This window comes from Pituophis catenifer, unplaced genomic scaffold (assembly GCF_029215685.1).
Source record: "Pituophis catenifer annectens isolate HBS135680 unplaced genomic scaffold, rPitCat1.0.hap2 SCAF_3, whole genome shotgun sequence".
NCBI lineage: Eukaryota > Metazoa > Chordata > Lepidosauria > Squamata > Colubridae > Pituophis > Pituophis catenifer.
In genome coordinates, this window is record NW_027256883.1 from 707,461 (window position 1) to 726,174 (window position 18,714).

At 55.0% G+C, this 18,714-nt stretch overlaps 3 protein-coding genes across 5 annotated transcripts in view; 2 read left to right on the forward strand and 1 right to left on the reverse strand.

Moving 5' to 3' along the window:
- Positions 1 to 4,637, forward strand: part of NUGGC (nuclear GTPase, germinal center associated) — a 30,674-nt gene extending 26,037 nt beyond the window's left edge. The window contains exons 18-21 of one of the 3 annotated variants that reach the window (XM_070940177.1): positions 548 to 756; positions 1,651 to 1,753; positions 3,192 to 3,240; positions 3,610 to 4,637. In XM_070940177.1, coding sequence (XP_070796278.1) covers positions 548 to 756; positions 1,651 to 1,753; positions 3,192 to 3,240; positions 3,610 to 3,725 — 477 coding nt within the window. In that variant the 3' untranslated portion in view covers positions 3,726 to 4,637. The remainder of the gene's footprint in view (positions 1 to 547; positions 757 to 1,650; positions 1,754 to 3,191; positions 3,241 to 3,609) is intronic. The other 2 variants (XM_070940178.1, XM_070940179.1) reach the window with 2 other exon arrangements.
- A 1,406-nt stretch (positions 4,638 to 6,043) lies between these two features.
- Positions 6,044 to 8,342, forward strand: HGH1 (HGH1 homolog). Its single transcript, XM_070940207.1, has 6 exons — positions 6,044 to 6,721; positions 6,800 to 6,900; positions 6,977 to 7,075; positions 7,172 to 7,263; positions 7,754 to 7,876; positions 7,966 to 8,342. Exons 1-6 carry the CDS (start codon positions 6,099 to 6,101, stop codon positions 8,098 to 8,100), a joined length of 1,173 nt encoding a protein of 390 aa, XP_070796308.1. The 5' UTR covers positions 6,044 to 6,098; the 3' UTR covers positions 8,101 to 8,342.
- A 1,009-nt stretch (positions 8,343 to 9,351) lies between these two features.
- LOC139314528 (testis-specific serine/threonine-protein kinase 5-like) lies at positions 9,352 to 18,714 on the reverse strand. Its single transcript, XM_070940201.1, has 8 exons — positions 18,511 to 18,714; positions 15,216 to 15,323; positions 13,414 to 13,616; positions 12,339 to 12,394; positions 11,284 to 11,416; positions 11,085 to 11,200; positions 9,941 to 10,123; positions 9,352 to 9,794 (listed from the first exon to the last, which is right to left on the reverse strand). The coding sequence occupies exons 1-8, from the start codon at positions 18,712 to 18,714 to the stop codon at positions 9,352 to 9,354; spliced, it is 1,446 nt and encodes a 481-aa protein (XP_070796302.1).

The following is an 18,714-nucleotide window of genomic DNA, read 5'->3' on the forward strand; positions in this document are numbered from 1 at the left end:
TTTTTAATTTTTAAATGTTTTTTTATAATGATTTTTTAAAATGTATTGTGAGCCGCCCTGAGTCTTCGGAGAGGGGCGGCATATAAATTGAATTAATTAAATTAAATTAAATTAAATTTGGCTCAGGTTTTGCTATCAGTTGCTGTGGAAATTAGGGAGAAAAACTGCTGGGGGGGTGGCAGTCTCTGCATCATACATTGGGTGAACCCGCGCCCCCCCCCAGCTCTAGCTGTGCCCCGGCACGCTGTGTGCAGGAAGGCAGACACCATCCGTATTTCACAATTCAAATGCTTCTCCATCTTGCAGCCTTTGTTATTGCTGGATTATTTTTATTAGATTTTATCCCGCCTTTATTATTTTTTTCAGATAATTTAGGACAGCAACCCTATCTAACACACCTTCCTCCTCCTATTTTCCCTAGAACAACAACCCTGTGAGTTGATTTCACACGGTTTCACGCCTAGGGCAGGACTAGAACTCTCATCTCCTGATTTTTAGGCCAGCACCTGCTAACAATTCATGGTTTGGTCTCCATTTTCCCTCCCAGCAGAGCCCGGAAAGTGCTGAGCCACCTGAATCCCAAGTGCCTTCTGCTCCTGAGCCCATCATAGCCATTGGTGCTGGACAGCAGCCGCACCCCTCTCTTCTTCCCTGGCGCCCCTATGGCAAAAAGAGAGCAGGGGAAGCGGTCCTGCCACAGTTGGAGAAGAAGGCCAAGCTTCAGCCCCTGGGGCCTGCCAGCTACCCTTGGCTGCCGTAAGTTTTTGTATTTTGGGCTGAATTTGGAATAGGTTTGGTCTTCCCCTAAAGGCTGGAGCCCACAGGCCAGGCCCCGATTCTAGGACAGTTTCAGTGAGAAGATGCTCCCCGACCATGGAGGAGGCTCATGGGTGGGTTAACATCCATGTTCAGCTGGGGTATGTGGCGGGGGAGGGGGGGCAACACCTGTGGCCAAAGGTTCCCCCCTTGTTTGCCTCTCTCAGCGGCAGCAGCTTTCCAGACTCCTTCAAACTGTATAAAACTACCACTTTTATAAATCCTTAGTAAGGCCACACTTGAAATACTGCATCCAGATTTGGTCACCATATTTCAAAAAATACGTTAAAACTTTGGAAAAAGTGTGGAGAAGAGCAACTAAGATGATTGAAGGCCTGGAGACTAAAACATGTGAAGGAACAGTTGCACAATTTGGGTTTGGCTAATTGAGTGAAAAGAAGGACTAGGGGTGACATGATAGCAGTCTTCCAGTATTTGAGGGGCTGTCCCAAAGAAGAGGGGCTCAACCTATTCTCCAAAGCAGGTCTTGGCCCCCGCCTGCTCTGCCTTTGATCAGAGACCCCAAGCTGGTTTTTTTAGCCAAAATTAGCCACAGAGAACAGAAGGCAGGAGTATTTATTAGTTATTTATTAGAAAATTTATTTGCTGCCCATCTTGTATTCAAGAGCAGCTTACAACATAAAAACATTAAAAGACATTAAAATGATCAATTATAAAACAACAGAGCAGATAAAAGCATGAACACAAGATGGCAAAGGAGGGAGTCGGGATTAGGTTATCCTAGGGGCGAAACAGGTTCAAGTATCAGTGGGAGCTGGGCAGAGTTGGCAGGGCCTGGCCTGGCTACCCCTGCTCCCTTCTGCCCTTCTCCAGGTGCAGCCAGAGTGCAGAAATGAAGCCCACGACCTCTTCCGCAGCCCTCCTGGGGAGCTGCAGCCCAGAAGGAGCCTTCCGTCCAGACAGCCCTCCGTGCCCGGTAAGTATTCATGGTAGCCCCAAAAGCCACACTGGAAAAGATGCAGGCTCCCCGAGCCCTGGGTCAGCCCGGTGTGGGGGGAGTCCACTTCAGAAAAAAGGGGCTGCTTGGCTTTCCTTTCTGCATCCCCTTGAAGGAAAGGGACCCTCTCCTTGGTTGCTTCATGTCCCTCCTGCTAGCATCCATCTTGATGCTGTTCATAGCGGTGAGGAGATGAGGCACCAAGAACACACTTGTGGCTAAGATGAACATGAGCTGAGGAATAACGAAGGCCACACCGATCTCTCCTTCGAGAGTAAAACAGGTGGGAAGACTAGTAGAAAATGATGTGCAGGGAGTGTTGGAGAATGGTCTCAGCTGTAGTTGGGAGAAACTCTTCAGTTTGATGATTCACTTCTGTAAAAGCACAGCAGATAAATGGGGGGGAGGGGGGACAGCTAGAGTTTGGCATCCCTTTCGCTGGTCTCCCACCCATCTAGATCTCCTCCGCTCCCTTCTTCCTAGATTGTGAGACTGGCCTTCAACAGGAGGCTGGCTGGCTGGCTGGCTGGCTGGCTGGCTGGGGGAGCGGGGGGTGCACTGGGGGAAGACTGCTGAAACCCCCAAGGAAAATGCCTCTGGTTGCTGGGGCCAGCTAGCACCAGGTGGCATTTGCCTGGCAAGCCAGCCAGCCAGGATGGCCAAAGGCTGACACCAATTCAAAGAGCCAGTTCGGCCATCAGAGTCTGCCTTTGGGAGTGATGGGTGGCCGAGATGGGGTGGATATCAGGCAGGGGTGAAATGTAAAATTTGTTACTACCGGTTTTGTGGGCGTGGCTTCGTGTGGGGGGGTAATGTGACGGTGGGCGTGGCCAACTTTTTTTTTTTTAACTTTTCAAAGCATTTTTTCTGCAAATGCAAAAAAATGCTTTGAAAAGCCTCTGCCGATCAGGCAACACAGCTGGGATCGTCAGAGAGGCTTTTAAAGCATTTTTTTCTGCAACTTCTTCAGCGGAAGAGGCGGTTAAAAAATGCTTTGAAAAGTCTTGACATCCCAGCTGAGCCGCGTGATCATCAGAGGCTTTTTTTTTTACTTTTAAAAGCATTTTTTTCGGCAGAAGAAGTTGTAGAAAAAATGCTTTTAAAAAGTAAAAAAAAAGCCTCTGGTGATCGTGTGGCTCAGCTGGGCATGGTGGGAGGGGGGCGCAGGGATTTTTGCTAACGGTTCTCCGAACCACCCGCCGCCATTGCTACCGGATCAGGCAATCCGGTCCAAACTGGGAGCATTTCACCCCTGGTATCAGGGCAGCAGCTGTTGGGAGAGTCCAGCCAGCAGGGTGAGGGTGGAGAGGCCCAACGGCAGGAAGCAGCCAGGCGCAGCAGAGGAACTCTGACTGGAAGGGTAGGGTTGGGTGCCCTCTTGGTTCTTCAAACTCAGCTGCTGAACTTTCGTTTTCAGATGGCTGAGAACCCTGACGGTGAGCCACTGGCAGTGCCCTGTTCTGCAGGTACAATAGCTTTTGAGCAGCTATTAGCTCTTCCTAGCCCTGAATCCCGCGCCGAGCAGCTGCCTTTGGGGAATCAGCCACTCTTCTTCCTCGCCACAAGAGAAGGACCCATCTGGTGTTCTCCAGAGTGCAGAGATGTGGGTGACCGCAGGCTTGGCCTCCCTGGCTGTGGACAAGGAGGCTGGGCAGGAAAGGCTCCTCTGGCATTTGGGGTTTCACCAGGGCCAGCTCTGCGTTCCAGGTCCATCCCGTTCTGTTTATGGAGGAGAGAGGGAGGCAGGACAGAGAAGCTCTTTGTTCTGGAACAGGCAACCTGCAAGTCTTCAGCTTTTGGCAGGCAGGAGGCCTAATCCCTTTTCCTAACCACAGCAGGTCTCTGGGTCGGAGCCAGCCAGGGAGGATGCAGGAAGCCTCCAAGCGTCACCGTGAAGGAAGAAGAGGCGAATCTCCCACCCCAGAAGACCCGGCTCTCCCGTTTGCTTTGAGATGTAGCTCTTCCACCTCTGCACACAGACAGGCACCGCTCAAGCCAGGGGAAGGGTCGGAGCCCCCTCCCCTCATGTGGTGTTCTGGCTGCCAAAAACCTATTTCTGTGCAGAACGGCCTTCCTTCCTCTCCTCCTCCTTTCTCTTTGGAGCTTTGGCCTTGAAATGCAGCTCTTCAAGGGCTCCCTGACTTCCTAGGAGCATCCAGTGCTTCTCCTGGGCAAAAGTAGGGGGACGATCCCCATCACTGGGAGCTTAACTGGGGAGAGCTAGAGACGGATGGCATTGGGGGGGTCACCTGCCAATGGTTACAAGCAAGGGAAGTGGGCTTTGAAGCCACAGCCCTGTCTCCTGTCCACAGCTGCTGAAGGAGGAGAGGAAACGCTTAACACTGCTGGGCAACGTTCTGCGAATTGTCCATTCCATTGGATTCTCTACAGTTCTGTGTATTTTGAAGATAAGTTAAATATAAGTGAGCTTCCAATTCCCAGAATTCCCCAGCCAGCATGCATTGAAGTCCCCACCTTCAAGTTGACCACGTATCTTAAACTGCCGTGGTTGAGAAACACTAATCCAGATTATGGTGATGGTATTTACAGTTGAAAGGAGGGGAAAGTTCTTCTGCGCAAGACAAGACAAGACAAGTAGAAATCATTTTTTCCCTGTAAGCAATTGGGGAAGGTTTTTCCTCTGCTGGTGGGCTTCCAGTATTCATTGGCCTACAGTGGATTTCTTCAGTAGCTCTTGCTATTTTGTTCTGATAGCTGTGGTAGTTGTTTCAGTATTCATCTTTATTAGGGTACAATTCTATTAAAAAAAAACTACAACGTTGTTTCTAAAAATAATAGTAAAGAGAAGGACTGTAAACCTATAAATGGTATAAATAATAGAATAATAAAACAACTCCCTGGATTATAAGACTACTTTATGAACAAGGTACTGTACTGAATAGATACCAGGGGTGAAATTTAGCCGGTTCTATCCGGATCGCGCAATACGGTCACCTCCGTGGACGTCATGAAGTCCCTTTTTTGCGATGATTTTCAGCTGCGCATGTGCACATTTGCAAAGCAGTTGGGAAGGTAAGTGAATTTCACCCCTAATGGATTCGCATAACATATTGGGATCAGTAATTGGTGCGTTGTGAACTGAATCAGTGGTTCGGGAGTGATGCCAACTAAGGTTTCAGGGAATGATACTCAGTCCTGGATTCTGTTTGGGCAAATCCTGATTCGCCTGCAGCAGACAAATAGCTGTGAAGATGCGCCCTAGCTATGTTTATGTTAATTAATTTGCATAAAAGCATGCAAACAACAACAGTGGCGGCTGGGGTGGGCAATCCTGAGCAAAAGCAGAACCAGAGGGTACAGAGGCAGACCCTGGAAATAACAAGAGGACAGTTGGAAAGGTGATAGCCCACCTGGTGATCTTCAACCCCCCCCCCCAGGCCAGGGTGGTTTGCTGGGTCATCAGTTCCCGCCTGATTCTCCCTCCTGGTGCCACTTGGGACCAGTTATGCTTCCCATGGAAGTTTTCTCAAAGGGCATTTTATTCAGTTTTCATATAATGGACGTATATCACATTTGATAATGTGAATGGAATGAATGAACGGAAGCCAAAACTTCATGAGTTTCCAGAATAAGGCCAGGCCTTGACTTGAACCAATGGCCAATGAAGTGTTGGCTGGGCAGGCAGGGAGGTTGGGGGAGGAGGTGCCAGGCAGACGCGCTCAAACTGCTACCACCATCGGGAAGGAGACCTAGAAGCATAGCCAGCCACGCAAACAGGCTGAAAAAGAGTTTTTATCCGTCGGCTGTCAGACTTCTACATAGTATGATGGACTCGCAGGGCCGGCACAGCGTGTAACATGTTCACACTGGTGCAATAGGCCTGGGTGTTTGTTAATACGATGTATTGAGTTAGGGGTTTTCTGTCTTCACTGAGTTGTGTTGTGTTGAGGGGGTGAGTCTCATTGTGCAGTGACAGGAAAGGTGGTGGTGGTTCTTCTTCAACCACCTTCTCTCCTGGTGAGGTGGGCGATGCAGGAGGACGATGGATAAAGCCAACCCCCTGCCTTGGCCTGAGGGGGAGATGGGAGAGGGGGGGAGGGTTCTACGGCCAATGGCCCAACTGAGGCGGAGAGAAAAAAGGGCCGTTAATCCCGACCTTGTGACTCCAAACGGGGGGGGGTCCCCTTGAGGGTCGGTCCCGCCCCCTCCCCTCCGATTCCTGGGGAGCCTCGCCCTTTCCCCGGACTCCTCTCTGGGCATCGGTCGAAGAGCCCCATCGGGGGCCCGCCCGGGAAAGCGGCCGGGACGAGGCTCCGCGGGACTCCCGCCGGGGAGGCAGCCGGACTTCAACTCCCGGGAGGCGATGCTCCAGGAGGCCGCTTCCGATTGGCTGAGGAGGCCTCCGGGCCCGGGCGCGGATGGGCGGGCGGGCGGATCGCGGAAGCGGCGGCCCAGCATGGAGGAGCGGGAGGCGCGGGAGCTGCTGGCCTTCCTGCGCCCGGAGGCCCGCGGGGACGTGAGGGGCGGCGCCGTGGAGCTGGTGCTGGGGCTGACGGGGTCCGCCGAGGGCCGCCGCCTCCTCCTCGCCCGCCCGGCCTTCGTGGAGGCGCTGCTGGCGCTGAGCGGCGACCCGAGCGCGGCGCTGGCCGAGGCCGCCTTCCACGCGCTGCTCAACCTGGCGGCGGAGCCGGGGGCGGCCGGGGCGCTGCGGGCGGGGCTGCCGGGCCTGCTGCGCCGCCTGCTCCAGCCCGCCTTCCCCCTGGCCGCGCCGGCCTGCGCGCTCCTGGCCAACTGGTCGCGGGAGGAGGCCCCGTGCCGGGAGCTGCTGGCGGAGCTGCGGCGGGGCGAGGGGGGGCTGGCGCCGCTGCTGGAGGCCTTCTGCGCCCACGACCCCCGGCCCGGCGCCCCCTGGCACCACCTGGGCTCGCTGCTGGCCAACCTCAGCCGGCTCCCGGAGGCCCGGGACGCCCTGCTCCGCCGCTCCGGGTAAGCGCCGCGCCGGGCCGGGCCGGGGGGGGGGCTCCGCAGAGGCGAGGCGCGGCGGCTGAGCGGCTCTTCCCGCAGGGGCGCGTTGCAGAGGCTGCTGCCCTTCCTGCACGACGCGGGCTCGGCGCTTCGGCGGCGCGGCGTGGCCGGGACGCTGCGGAACTGCTGCTTCGACCACCGTGAGTGCCGCCGGCCTCGCTCGGGCTCTGGGCGGGGAGCGCCGGCGCCGCCTCGTCACGGCTGTCTGCTTTTCAGGGCACCACGAGTGGCTGCTGAGCGAGCAAGTGGACGTCCTGCCCTTCCTTCTCCTCCCCTTGGCCGGCCCCGAGGAGTTCCCGGAGGACGAGATGGAAAGTGGGTGCCTTTTCCGGGCGGGGGGGGGGATAGAGACACTTGGGGGCTGCCCTGCCCCGCCCCCTTCGTTGACCCTTCCCCTCCTGAACCACCCAGAGCTACCCCTGGATCTGCAGTACTTGCCAGCCGAGAAGCAGCGAGAGCCGGAAGCTGACATTCGCAAGATGCTCCTGGAGACCCTCCTGCTGGTAGGTGGGCTGGTCAGGTGCGGGGAGGGTACTTGGGGGCTGCTGCTCTGTGCCCAGGAAACTGCCAAGTGTGCCCTGGAAGCAGCTTCCTCTGGGCCATGGGGCTCACTCAGATTCCCAAGATCTCAAGGGTCTTCCCATCCCTTCCCCACAAATCTCTATGAATCAAGTCTCCCCCCAGTGTGTCCCTCTGCAGGAAAAGAGGCATCCTTGGCCTCCTGGCTGGCTTCCTTGCATCAGCTGTGCTGTGGGGTTTGAAGGGGAGGCTTGGAAGACCCAGGCTGGGTCTCTACCCCCACCCCCAAGAGCCTGCTCCATGGAGCCAGGCTGCTGTATTCCCTTTCTGGCTTTGGGCAAGAGAGCCAGAGGTTTTCTGCCCCCAAGAAAGTCCTCTTTTGACCCTCCCACAAATGCAACACCCCAGTCCAATGGCGGCTTCCCTGTTAGAGGCCCCGCAGCCAGTCACCCCCACCCCCCCTCTCTTTGACAGCTCACAGCCACCAAACCGGGGCGGCTCCTGGTGCGAGAGAAAGGCACCTACTTTGTCCTGCGAGAGTTGCATAAGTGGGAAGGGGACCATGGGGTCCGCGCTGCCTGCGAAAAGATAATCCAGGTGAGTGGGGAGTCAAGTGGGCCTCTGGACCCTCCCCTTATGAAGAGGGGGCGGGGAGTTTGAGGCCTTGGCCGGTTTGTCCTGAGCAGGTCCTGATTGGCGATGAGCCGGAGGCTGGGATGGAAAACCTGCTGGAGGTGAAGATCCCCACAGAGGTGGAGCAGCAGCTGCAGCACCTGGACCAGGAGGAGGAGGAGGAGGTCTTGCTGGAAAGAATTGCATGAAAGTGGAAGGAGCCCCCCCTCTCCACTGGTGGAGAAAGAACTTTGTCGCTGGTCCTGGCATTTGGGCACCAAAATCCTGGCACCTCCTTTGTTGCCAAAGGCGCCCCTTGGCACTGCCTACTGACTGAAGGCCGTTTCTCTGCAGTCTGGGAAAGCGAGAGAACTGGCATCCCTCCAGCCCCAGGAAGAAGGGAATGAAGGGGGGCTGGAGCTCCTCTCAATAAAGGCTGTGGTGCACTTCTCTTCCTGGCCCTGCCCTCCTGCCTCGCTCAGGGAAGTGGGAAGCTGCCCCAGGTGCCTCTGACTGGCTGACAAGTGCTCCTTGTCCCTGGTGCCATGTTGTAGGCACACAGGTGGGCACTTTCTCTCATCTGCAGGGGAAAGGGGGTCTCCTGGCTGCCAGCTCTACTTGTGGGGGAGGAGGCAGCCCCTCTGCTACTCTGAAGGGGCAGTACTGCTGATTCCCATTGAAACGGTACAGGGCAAAAAGGGACAGGGAGCAGAGGTCCCAACTGCTTTCAGGGCAGGAATCCAGCCAGCCAAGACCCCCCTCTGCTATTGGCCTCCTGCTGGAGACTTGCCTTCCCCATCCCAGAGGGCCTGGGTGGGTACTGTGGGCTGGCAAGGGACGGGTATGTGGCAGCTGGGGAGACAGAAGGCCAGGCACAACTTCCGTAAGCGGTTGTGGAGGGATAGTTGGGAATGGGGTCGGTTTGGTCACATGAAGGGATGCTTATGTTTCACAAGCCCTGAATTAAAGGGGGGGTGCATGCTTGGGGCAGGCTAGCTTAGATGGGACCCCCAAACCGTGGGGGGGGGAGTGAGGGAAAGCCCCTTCTGAGAAAGCAGGGAGGGGGCAGCAGCTGAGGGACTGGACAAAGCCGGCTTTAGGGGGGCGGAGGGGGGGGCTGGGCCTGGAGCAGCCGCTGTGGACAAGCGCAGGGTGGTCGGGGCCGCGGAGGAAGAACGGGCGTCAGACAGCAGCAGCCGCACACAAAGCAACGGTACACTGATGTATATGCAGAAAGAGCGGACAAGCGCGCGTGCCGACGGGCGGAGAGCGGCGCCGGGGCCTGGCCGGCCGCCTCTGAGGTCCGGGGCCGCCGCAGGGCGCACGCATCGCAGCAGGCAGCAGCCCGGGGCGACTCTGAATAAGCTTTAATGGGCTGGTCCGGCGGCGTCGGGCCGAGCGCTGCCCCGGGCCGGGCGGGCGAGGCTGCCGCGGCGAGCGGGCCGGGCGTCGGGGGCGCCTCACGGGCAGGGCGTCATGCTGTAGAGGGAGTGCACTTGCTTGGAGAGGCTGGCCGAGGCGCTGCCCAGGCCGGCGGCGCGGGCGGGCGCCTTCTCCCCGAGCCGCTTGCTGGTCACGTAGGCGCTGGCCGAGAAGCCCGAGCCGGGCTTGCGGAAGTTGGGCAGGTGGTGGAAGGGCTGCAGGCTGGTCAGCAGGCTGGGCCGGTAGAGCGAGAGGCGCGGCGGGCGCTCCGTCTTGCGCGGCGAGGGCAGCTGCAGCACGCAGTTGGCCGGCGTGACCGGCGGGCTCTTCTTCTCGGCCTTGGCCCGGGGCGGGAAGGCCCCCGCGGCCGAGGAGGCGCGCGCGGGCGGCAGGACCTTGCTCTCCTTGGCCGGGCCCTCGGCCGGGCTCTTGGCGGGGCTCTCGAGGTCCGGCAGCTGGGCCGAGGGGCCGCCGACCTCGCCTGCAACGAGACGGGGCGGAGGGCAGGGGGCGCCCGGTCACGGGGTGGGGCCGCTGCCGAGCCCGGCCTTCCCCGCCACCGGCTGGCACTCGACGGAGGCCTCTCCGGCCAGGGGACGCGAGACCCTCCGGACGCCTCTCCGGTACCTGGTGCCGTCTGCGGCTTTTCTTGGCCCAGGGAGCACTCCGGATGGACTCCCATGGAGCTCATCACCCGGTGGAAGATGGCCGAGGTAGCCGGGAGCATCCAGCGGTGCGTGGCCACCTGCTGCAACCCCAGGCGGGCCGCTGGCTTCAGCTGCAACAGGCCCTCGATGAGATTCTGGCATTCTGGAGAGAGGGAGGGAGAAGACAAGCTTGGCCACCCCTTCCCACCTGCCAATCCTGGAATTCAGGGCTAGATGAGCATGGAGATTCTCCCCCATGCAGGTCCCAGTTTTCCAAAAGGCAAGTGGACTTTCTCTGGGTTTTTTCCCTTCCAAAAGGTTTCCTTCCTTAGAAGCAAAACATTTTCAAAGGAAAAGCCAAGGAAGCCCAGCTGCCTTTTGGGCAGGCACTTTGGGGACTGGAATTCAGGGCCTCCCCAGCACAGCTGCTTGCAGTTCCTTTTGCCTCTCGGCTGTGACGCCCCACAGGCAGAACCTGCTCCAAAGCACAGACCAAGCCAAGCCCCCTCCACCCCCAGCCCCAGGTGGTCAGATGTCTCTGGGGTTCTCTGCTGTGGGGCCCTGCACTGTGTGTCCCCCCCAGGAAGCTGTTGCTAAATGATAGCTGGCTGAGGGGGAGAGAGGGACTGGGGGGGGGGGCTGGGGAAGAGCACTTGCTGTAGGATCTTCCTGCTCCCACCAAATGTAATGACCACCAGGAGTCATGGCAGGACCAGCCAGAGCCAGGCAGCCTCTCTGATCCTCTGGCCCTGCAGCCCCCTCCTCAGAACTGAATTCTGGGGCTATAGAGGATCCCAGCAGACCAGAGCCCTGTCCCACTGTCTCAGGGCCAGCTTCCCCCTCTCCCCTGCTGCTGTCCCTGGGGTTCACTTCCTCCTGGTTTTATGGGGGTTGTCAAGGACCGGGGACATTTGTGGGTCTGAGCCAAGCCCACCCTCTGGCAGCAGAGGGAAGAGCCAGCAGGAGGCACACTGTCCTCTACCAACGCTGTTGTGTGCAGGCACAAGTTGAGGGCCCAGATGGTGTCATTCCCCGTTCGGGTGAGCGGGGCAGATGGGGATGAAGAGCCCTCCTGCCTCCGGCTGAGCACCTGGGGGCGGGGAGGCTGAGACGTCCCCTCGTACCTGGCGAGATCGGCTGCCGGAAGGCGAGGCCTTGCTTGATGACGTGGATCATCTTGTGTGGCTGGCGCTCCTTGAAGGGGAGCTTCCCTGTCACCATGGCGTAGAGGATGACCCCACTGCGCGAGAGGAGAGGGTCAGGAGGGGCCTCTGGGTCAGCCTGGGCCCTAGTCACATTTGGCCCCACCCCCGCTGTGCTTACAGGCTCCATAGGTCAGCCAGCTCCCCATTGTATTTCTTGCTCATGAGGATCTCGGGGGCGGTGTAGGCCACAGAGCCACAGAAGGTGCTCATCAGTGAATTCTTCAAGGAGTAGCGGTTGGCAAAGCCAAAATCTGCAAGGAGGGGGAGCCGTCAGCTTCTCCACTGGGCCCTGAGCCCAGCCACCCCACCCCCACCCTACCCCCCACCTCCCCGGTATAAGAGGAGCAGACTAGGAGAAACAATGGTGCTTGGCAGGATGCAGACCAATAAAACAATAGTGGAAGAGAGGCCTAGGCGAAACTCAGAATAACAGCATTACAGAATAACAAGAGTTGGAAAGGACCTTAGAGGTCTTCTAGTCCAACCCCTTACTCAAGCAGGAGACCCTAGACCACTTCCGGAGAAATGGCTGTCTAATCTCTTCTTGAGAGAGAGGTTTGATGGAGGCTTTCAAGAAGAGATTGGACAGCCGTTGATGGATCCCCCACAACCTCTGGTGGCAAGCGTTCCACCAGAGGTGGAATTCTCCTGTCAGGGAATTTCTCCTTAATTCTGGGTTGCTTCTCTCCTTGATTAGTTCCTTCTGTTGCTGCTTCTTCTGCCTTCAGATGCTTTAGGGAATAGACTGACCCCCCTCCTCTTTGGGGCAACCCCTCAGATACTGGGAGGCTGCTGTCCTGTCCTGAGATGTCTTGAGATGTTAAGCTAGGCTGGTGAGGAGGATTAGGGTGCCTCTACGTTCCCCAAGTCTACAACACTTCATGGCCTAATTAACTTCCTCTGGGCCTGGATCTTGCCTTGCAAACGGCCAGGTGGGAGATCAGAGCCTGCTGAAAGGAGAAGCTGCAGGCTCTGATCTCTTTGCCTGAAAGAGCCGCTCTTGCGTTTAAAGACAGCTTGATGTAGGAAGCCCAGATCCTCTGGGCTCACCTGGGGAGGGTGCCACGTTGACCCCTGGGGCTGCTCTGTGCGGTTCTGTAACCCTGCTCCCTTATTCTGCAGGTGGCAGAATGAGGCCATCCCATTCTCCTCCCTCCCAGGAAGAAAACTCACCTGTCAGTTTAATGAAGCCACGTTCATCCAATAAAATGTTCTCACACTTCAAATCTCTGTGGGGGAAGACGAAGAGTCCCATTTGTTGACCAGCATGGATGCTTCTTCCCTTGCTTATTCCAGCCAGGACAAGGGACAGTCTGGCCCAGGATTTGGGTCACCCCTGCCTAGCGGGCATCTTCAAATATGGCCAAGGGGTTTCTTTCCCACTGCAACTTCTCAGGTGCTGGAATCCATGGGATGCTGCCCACTGAATAATCTTGCATCATGACCATTGCAAAAATAATCATATAATCCAGTGGTTACGTGTTGACTTGGCTTATGACCATAATGGCTTGCGACCAAAATTTTGGGCTCAGCTGTGGTTGCAAAGGAGAGCTACCTGTAGACTTATCCATAACCCTTGACTCTACTTTTGTGAAGTCAGATTCACCACAGAATTCTTTTTAAAACAATTCAAATTTGACTACTTAACTCCTCTCTGGCATAAAGAGATCCTTCTAGCTGCCCTGAATTTCTGAGCTTTTTAAAACATTTCTGATAGTGGGTTCCAAGAAATAATTCAACAAATACTAGACTAGAATCTTCCACTAATGCAGAGTTTGTCTCTCAGTCAGAGTTGATAAAGTTCCCGTTTATCTGTAAATTTGTCTATATCTGGCATTACATGAAACAATTTGGAGAATTGCTGTGCTCCGCAATGCTCTTCCTCCTTATGTGGGATTTGTTTTTTGCATAGAGATTTCCAGGCCATGGGCTGATATGCTGGGACCAGATTGCTGCTCCCTCATTAGAGGGAGAGAATGATCTTGCCCCTCTGTGGCTTCTCAAGAGTCCTCGAGATTTTAGCCCTGAGCAACAAGAATTGTGCTGCCTGTGGTTGCTTCTTTCACTGTGTTCACTGCCTGCCCCCCCTCCCCCCATAGCTATGGTTCCCAAGAGGATGCCAACCAGTCCGGACCACCGCCTGCTGCTGATCTGGAGAGGTTCCTGGGCCCAGAGAACATCTGGCACATACCAGCGTCTCCCTCACTCTGCCATGCATCTCTTCCTTCTGCCCGCCTACTCGTCTCACCTGTGGACAATGCCAACATTGTGACAATGGGCAACAGCACTGACAATCTGTCGGAAAAGCCTGCGTGCCTCCTCCTCCTCCAGGCCAGGGTACTCCCTCCGGTCAGATGTGGCGTTGATGTGCTCCAGGAGGTCCCCCCGGGAGGCCAACTCCAGCACCAGGTAGGTGCGCTTGCTGTTCCGATACATCTCGTAGAGCTGGATCTACAAGACAGCCGAGCTTTCACTGAGCATGGAGTCAGGGAGCCCCCGCCTTCCCCTCATTCCACACACTGGCCTCCTGGGGCATAGTGATGTGGCCCTGATGCTCCGATTCACCAGAATCCCTGTTGCTTTGGGGGTTCACGGTTCAGGCAGCAGCAGCAGAATGTAACAGGGTGGAAAGGGAGCTTGGAGGGCTTCTAGTCCAATGAGGAGGTTACTTCTTCACACAAGGACAGAGGAGTTGTGTTCTCTTCAGTGACTGCTTGCTGGCAGAGCACCCAGGAAGCCATCACGGAAGAGAATCCGTCTCTTCTCCAGCTTCTGCACAAGATGTTCTTCTGGCCTTGGAGGAACCTTTTCCCCTACTGGATTTCATGGCCTGCTGGAGCCCAAGACAGAACAGCAACTTTCCCTGGCAAAACGTTGCTGATTAGGTGACCAGCAGCACCAGGACTATTTATTTATTTCTTAGATTTCTATGCCGCCCTTCTCCCGTAGGACTCGGGGTGGCTCACAGAATAAAAGACATATAACAATAAATAAAACTAAAAACATCCAAATGTAAAAACCCCAGCAACTAAAATCTCATAACAGATCAGGGAATTTGCTGAAGAAGCCATGTCTTCAGTTCAGTGCGGAAAGCGCGGAGGTCGGGGGCCGTCCAAAGCCCGGTGGGTAATTCATTCCAGAGGGTCGGTGCGGCCACCGAGAACGCCCTCATCCCGGGGGCCACCAGCCGACATTGTCTGGCCGATGGCACCCGGAGGAGGGCAGTCCTATGTGACCGCGCTGGGCGGTGGGAGGCTGGTAGGAGGTGGTCCTGCAAGTACCCCGGGCCCATGCCATGTAGGGCTATCTCAGGGGAAGCTGTGGTGGGAGGGGCTGGGGGGAGAACATTGCTGAAAGATCATGTGACACGCGTGTGCAGTGGGCATAACTTGGACGGGCAATTAGTTTTCCCACATGAGAAACGTGGATTGCTGTTGGCGGGTTGAAGGAAGAGGGCTGTGAAGAGGCATAGCCTGCACGCCTCTGCCTCTTCACATGGGTACATTGCAAAAAAATCGCTGTTGCCTTCAAAATAAAAGGGATCCCAAGGGGACAGCCAAGGGGCCGGATGTGGCCCAGGGCCAGTGAAACGCCCAGGTCTGGTATAACCGGATATTGCCTGGAGGCAAATGAGCAGTGTAAAGCGGCCCAGAGGGCAACTGGGAGCATTTTGCCTCTGATCCTGGGCTTCCAGTTTATGGGAGCCACTCAGCCATTCTGGTCCCTGTTCTGCAGTTAATGGGTGAAGAAGGATTGTCACGAGCAAGCAGACAACAGGCCTGTTGGTGCTCGGGATGCCTCATTATGGGATCCATCAAAGCCAGCTACTATTGTAGGCCTTTGGTGGCTGTATTGACACACCCAGGCTCCCTTCTGGCTTTTTCAGAAAATACGCATACAATGCTGCGAATTGGATCCCATCTTGTGTTGCACACGCTGCCCCCTTTTGCCGTTGGGGGCTCTCAGACACACTTTTGAGCACTTGTGGTGTTGGGGTGCTTTACTCAGAGGAGGCCCATCAGGGTAGGGGGTTCCCCTGCAGAGACTCACCACATTTAGGTGCTTGTAAGTAACATTCAGGGAGTAGATTTCTCTTGGAAGGAACTTTTTGGTGTATTCCACAGGTGCCTCTGCTGTTGAAATTATCTTTATAGCAACCTGCGGGAAGAGGAAGCAGAGCGTGAAGCGGGCGCTGGGAAGAGTCCTTGGCCATGGAGCTTCAGGGCTGAGGAACGTTGCGCCACCGACCCTGCGGGACCTTCCTAACCAGGGTGTGGAAGCATCGCATTGGCTTCGGCGGCCCCAGAACAAAGCATTTGGAGCAACAGAAAAAGAGAAGAAACAAGAGATCAAATTAAAATAATCAGCATGGAATGCGATCAGTTTCAACAGTAAAACGAATTACCAAAATATTTAGGCAGTTTAAAAGCTTAGCCGCTGTGGCACTAGCAGCCCATTTAACCACCTTCTGGAGAGGTTCCTGATCTGTCAGTTGAACACACAAACACACCCCTTATGCTAATAAGCATCAGCAGTTCAGGTGGCCGCACCAGGTAGTGGGAGGGTCTCCAGCAGAGCAGGCTGCTGGCTGCCTCTCTCTTCCAATGGGCCTCCAGCTTTTGCACAGTCGTTCTGGCACAGAAGGTGGAAAAGCCATCCCTGATTGAACCAAAGGATATTCACAAAGGGGCCGGTGTAAGAGAGCGATCTCCCCTGCTGCATACAAGAAGCATACATGTGCGTGTAAAAGGCAGCTGGACTATTTTAAGACCTGGGAGTTGAAGTCCACAGGTCTTAAAGTTGCCAAGTTTGGAGACCCCTGTTTTAAATTATGAAGAATCAGCGGAGCAGTCAAGGCCAGCTCCCCTCTGGTTCTGCTAGGATTTTCCCCTGTGGGGCCAGTCCGTCCATCTCCCTGGAGCAGCTGCTCCCCGCCTGCTTCTCACTCCCTGCAAAATGCCAGGGCAGAAGTTGACTGACCCTTTCCTTCCCTTTGTGTGCACTGGGATCAGGATGGATCTACTCCAGCCTCTGGGGATCTGGAAAGAACCACCATTGACACAGGTGGGCAGGATCCCCAATCTGCCTCTCTCCCCTGATCCATAACCACCTGGGACATTCCTGTTCCAGTCAGATCATCGCCAGCCATTGTGGACTTGTGTGATCACATCATCAGCCACTTCTAACACCACGCGATGTAACAGATTCGTTTACTTTAAATGCTTTTATGCCACTTCAGTCATCTGATTCTAAGCAGCTTACGAGTAGCAAAAAATATGAAGCAATAATCCTTATATGAAAAATGACCACGACCTTATTGCAGTGACCAGTGTGTGGGGCAGCAGGTCATCCTAAACTTGGGTAAAAGCTCCCTGGGCAGGATTCATGCAGGGGACATTCATGGTGTCCAAGCCCCTCATTGCCCTGCAGGCACTCTCTGGGGGTCCAAATTCGATCCACGCTGGCTTTGTGCTATGTCCACCTCAGTGCTTCGAATTGCACCTGGAAATAAACTGGCAACCCATCAATCTCTGGACCATCGATCAGCGGGACAGATAAAATTATGATGAACCCGGGGAGAAGGCAGGCTGAGGTCAGGTCAGGGCCAGAGGGACGGGACAATGTATCTTTTCTTTTTGTGTACACCGAGAGCGTATGCACCAAGACAAATTCCTTGTCTGTCCAATCACACTTGGCCAATAAAGAATTCTATTCTATTCAAAGAATCTGGGATGGGAGCTCAGAGAAGCAACAGAAATGGCCACTGAAACTCTTTGATGCCCCCTGCAGAACAATTTGGATGAAAAGATCTACAGAAAAGCATCTCATCACATGCCAATGACAGAAAATAATTCCAAGTAGCAGACGGTTCATTCTGGGGCATTTTTCCCTCTGCTGCCCTCACTACAGCCAAAGCCTAAAATGATTCCTTCTTGACCCAGCAGGACAGGTGGGAAAGCCCAACACAGCCTCTGAGGGGGCTTTGCATGCCGAGAAGCAGCCCCCCTCCCATTCTGGGCATCAAGTCCACCAGGGCTAAAATAGCTGCAGATGAAAATTCGTAACTTCTATTGCTTCCTTTTTTAACAAGACCTGATGTGCATAACAGTTATTGATAATCTTTCTCCTGCCTTTTTATAAAGTTGCCCAAGAGTTCAGTAAAATTCTGGGGATCAAACTGCATGATGTCAGCCCCCCCAACCGCCCCCCCAAGCAGAATTATGGTCCGTGAGTTACCCTTGTGCGAAAGAGTACAGGCAGCCCTCAACCCACAACTGCAACTGACCCCAACATTTCCTTTGCTAAGTGAGACAGTTATGTGAATTTTACCCCACTTCAGAACCTCTCTTGCCACAGCTGTTAAGTGAATCATTGTAATTGTTAAGTGAATCTGGCTTCCCCATTATTGACTTTGCTTGTCACAAGATCACAAAAAGGGATCACGTGTCCCCGGACACTGTAGCCGTCATAAATACGAGTCAGTTGCCAAGTGTCCGAATTTTAATCATGGGGATGTGGCAATGGTTGTAAGTGTGAAAAAGATAAGTCACTTTCTCAATGCTGTTGTAACTTTGGACAGTCACTAAATGAATGGTTATAAGGCAGGGGTTACCTGTAACCCAAATGAAATTGTATTCTGGCCAGGTTCCTGAAGTCGTAGGACTACCTGAAATTCAATTTGAAATGGTAGTTCCCAGCACCACAGAATTGGGGGACCCCGTTAGAATCCTTTACGTGAGAATTCTTCTGTGGTGGACACGCACCCCCTTCAAGAGGCCTTCCATTCCACCTTAATTGCCCACCTTGGCCAAAGGGCTGGGAGAAGGATCTGGAGATCAAGGATCTTAGTCCTGAAAGCACTTGGTTCAAGGAGGCCTTTTGGAAGGAGGATCTTGAAGGGGAAGGGAGAGCCAGTCCGCAGGGGCAGGAAGTGAGAGCTTTAACCAAGAATGATGGGCAGCAGCACCACCTTCGTTTACTGAATGGCCGGAAACACTTCCATCAGACTGAACAGGTGCCATTGAGTTGTGTTGACTGTCAGTGGCTCACAGAGAGACCTCCGGGAGGATCGGTCCCAACCGAGTTCTTTGGGAGGTCCAACAGTGCCCCCGCCCCACTTCTGAGTCCACCCCCCTTCTTCCCCGTTGTCCTACTCTTCTCTTTCCATTATATGTTAAAATATTACATAACTAGCTCCAGATCAAATCTGCCTTCATCAACTATTGAGAGAAAGCGGGTAATGGCAGGAGAGATGGCAGTGGGGCATAAGCAGGAGGGCAGCCTCATCTGGGCCAGCCCCTCCCACTCCCTTGAGCCTCCTCCTCCTCCCCCTCCCGGGGCTCACCATAGAGTGCCGCTTATTCCTGAGGTCTGAAGCCAGCTTGTAGTTCTGCATCATTTTCTCCTGGGTGGCGTAACCCAGATAGACTTTGGAGAAAGCCCCCGACCCGATTTTTTTGGAAGAGAGGAGGTAGCCATTCTCCTTGCTTTCCCGGACCTGCTCCAAGAACGTCCTCCTGTCGGCCTCGCGCTTCGAGAAGCTCTTCAT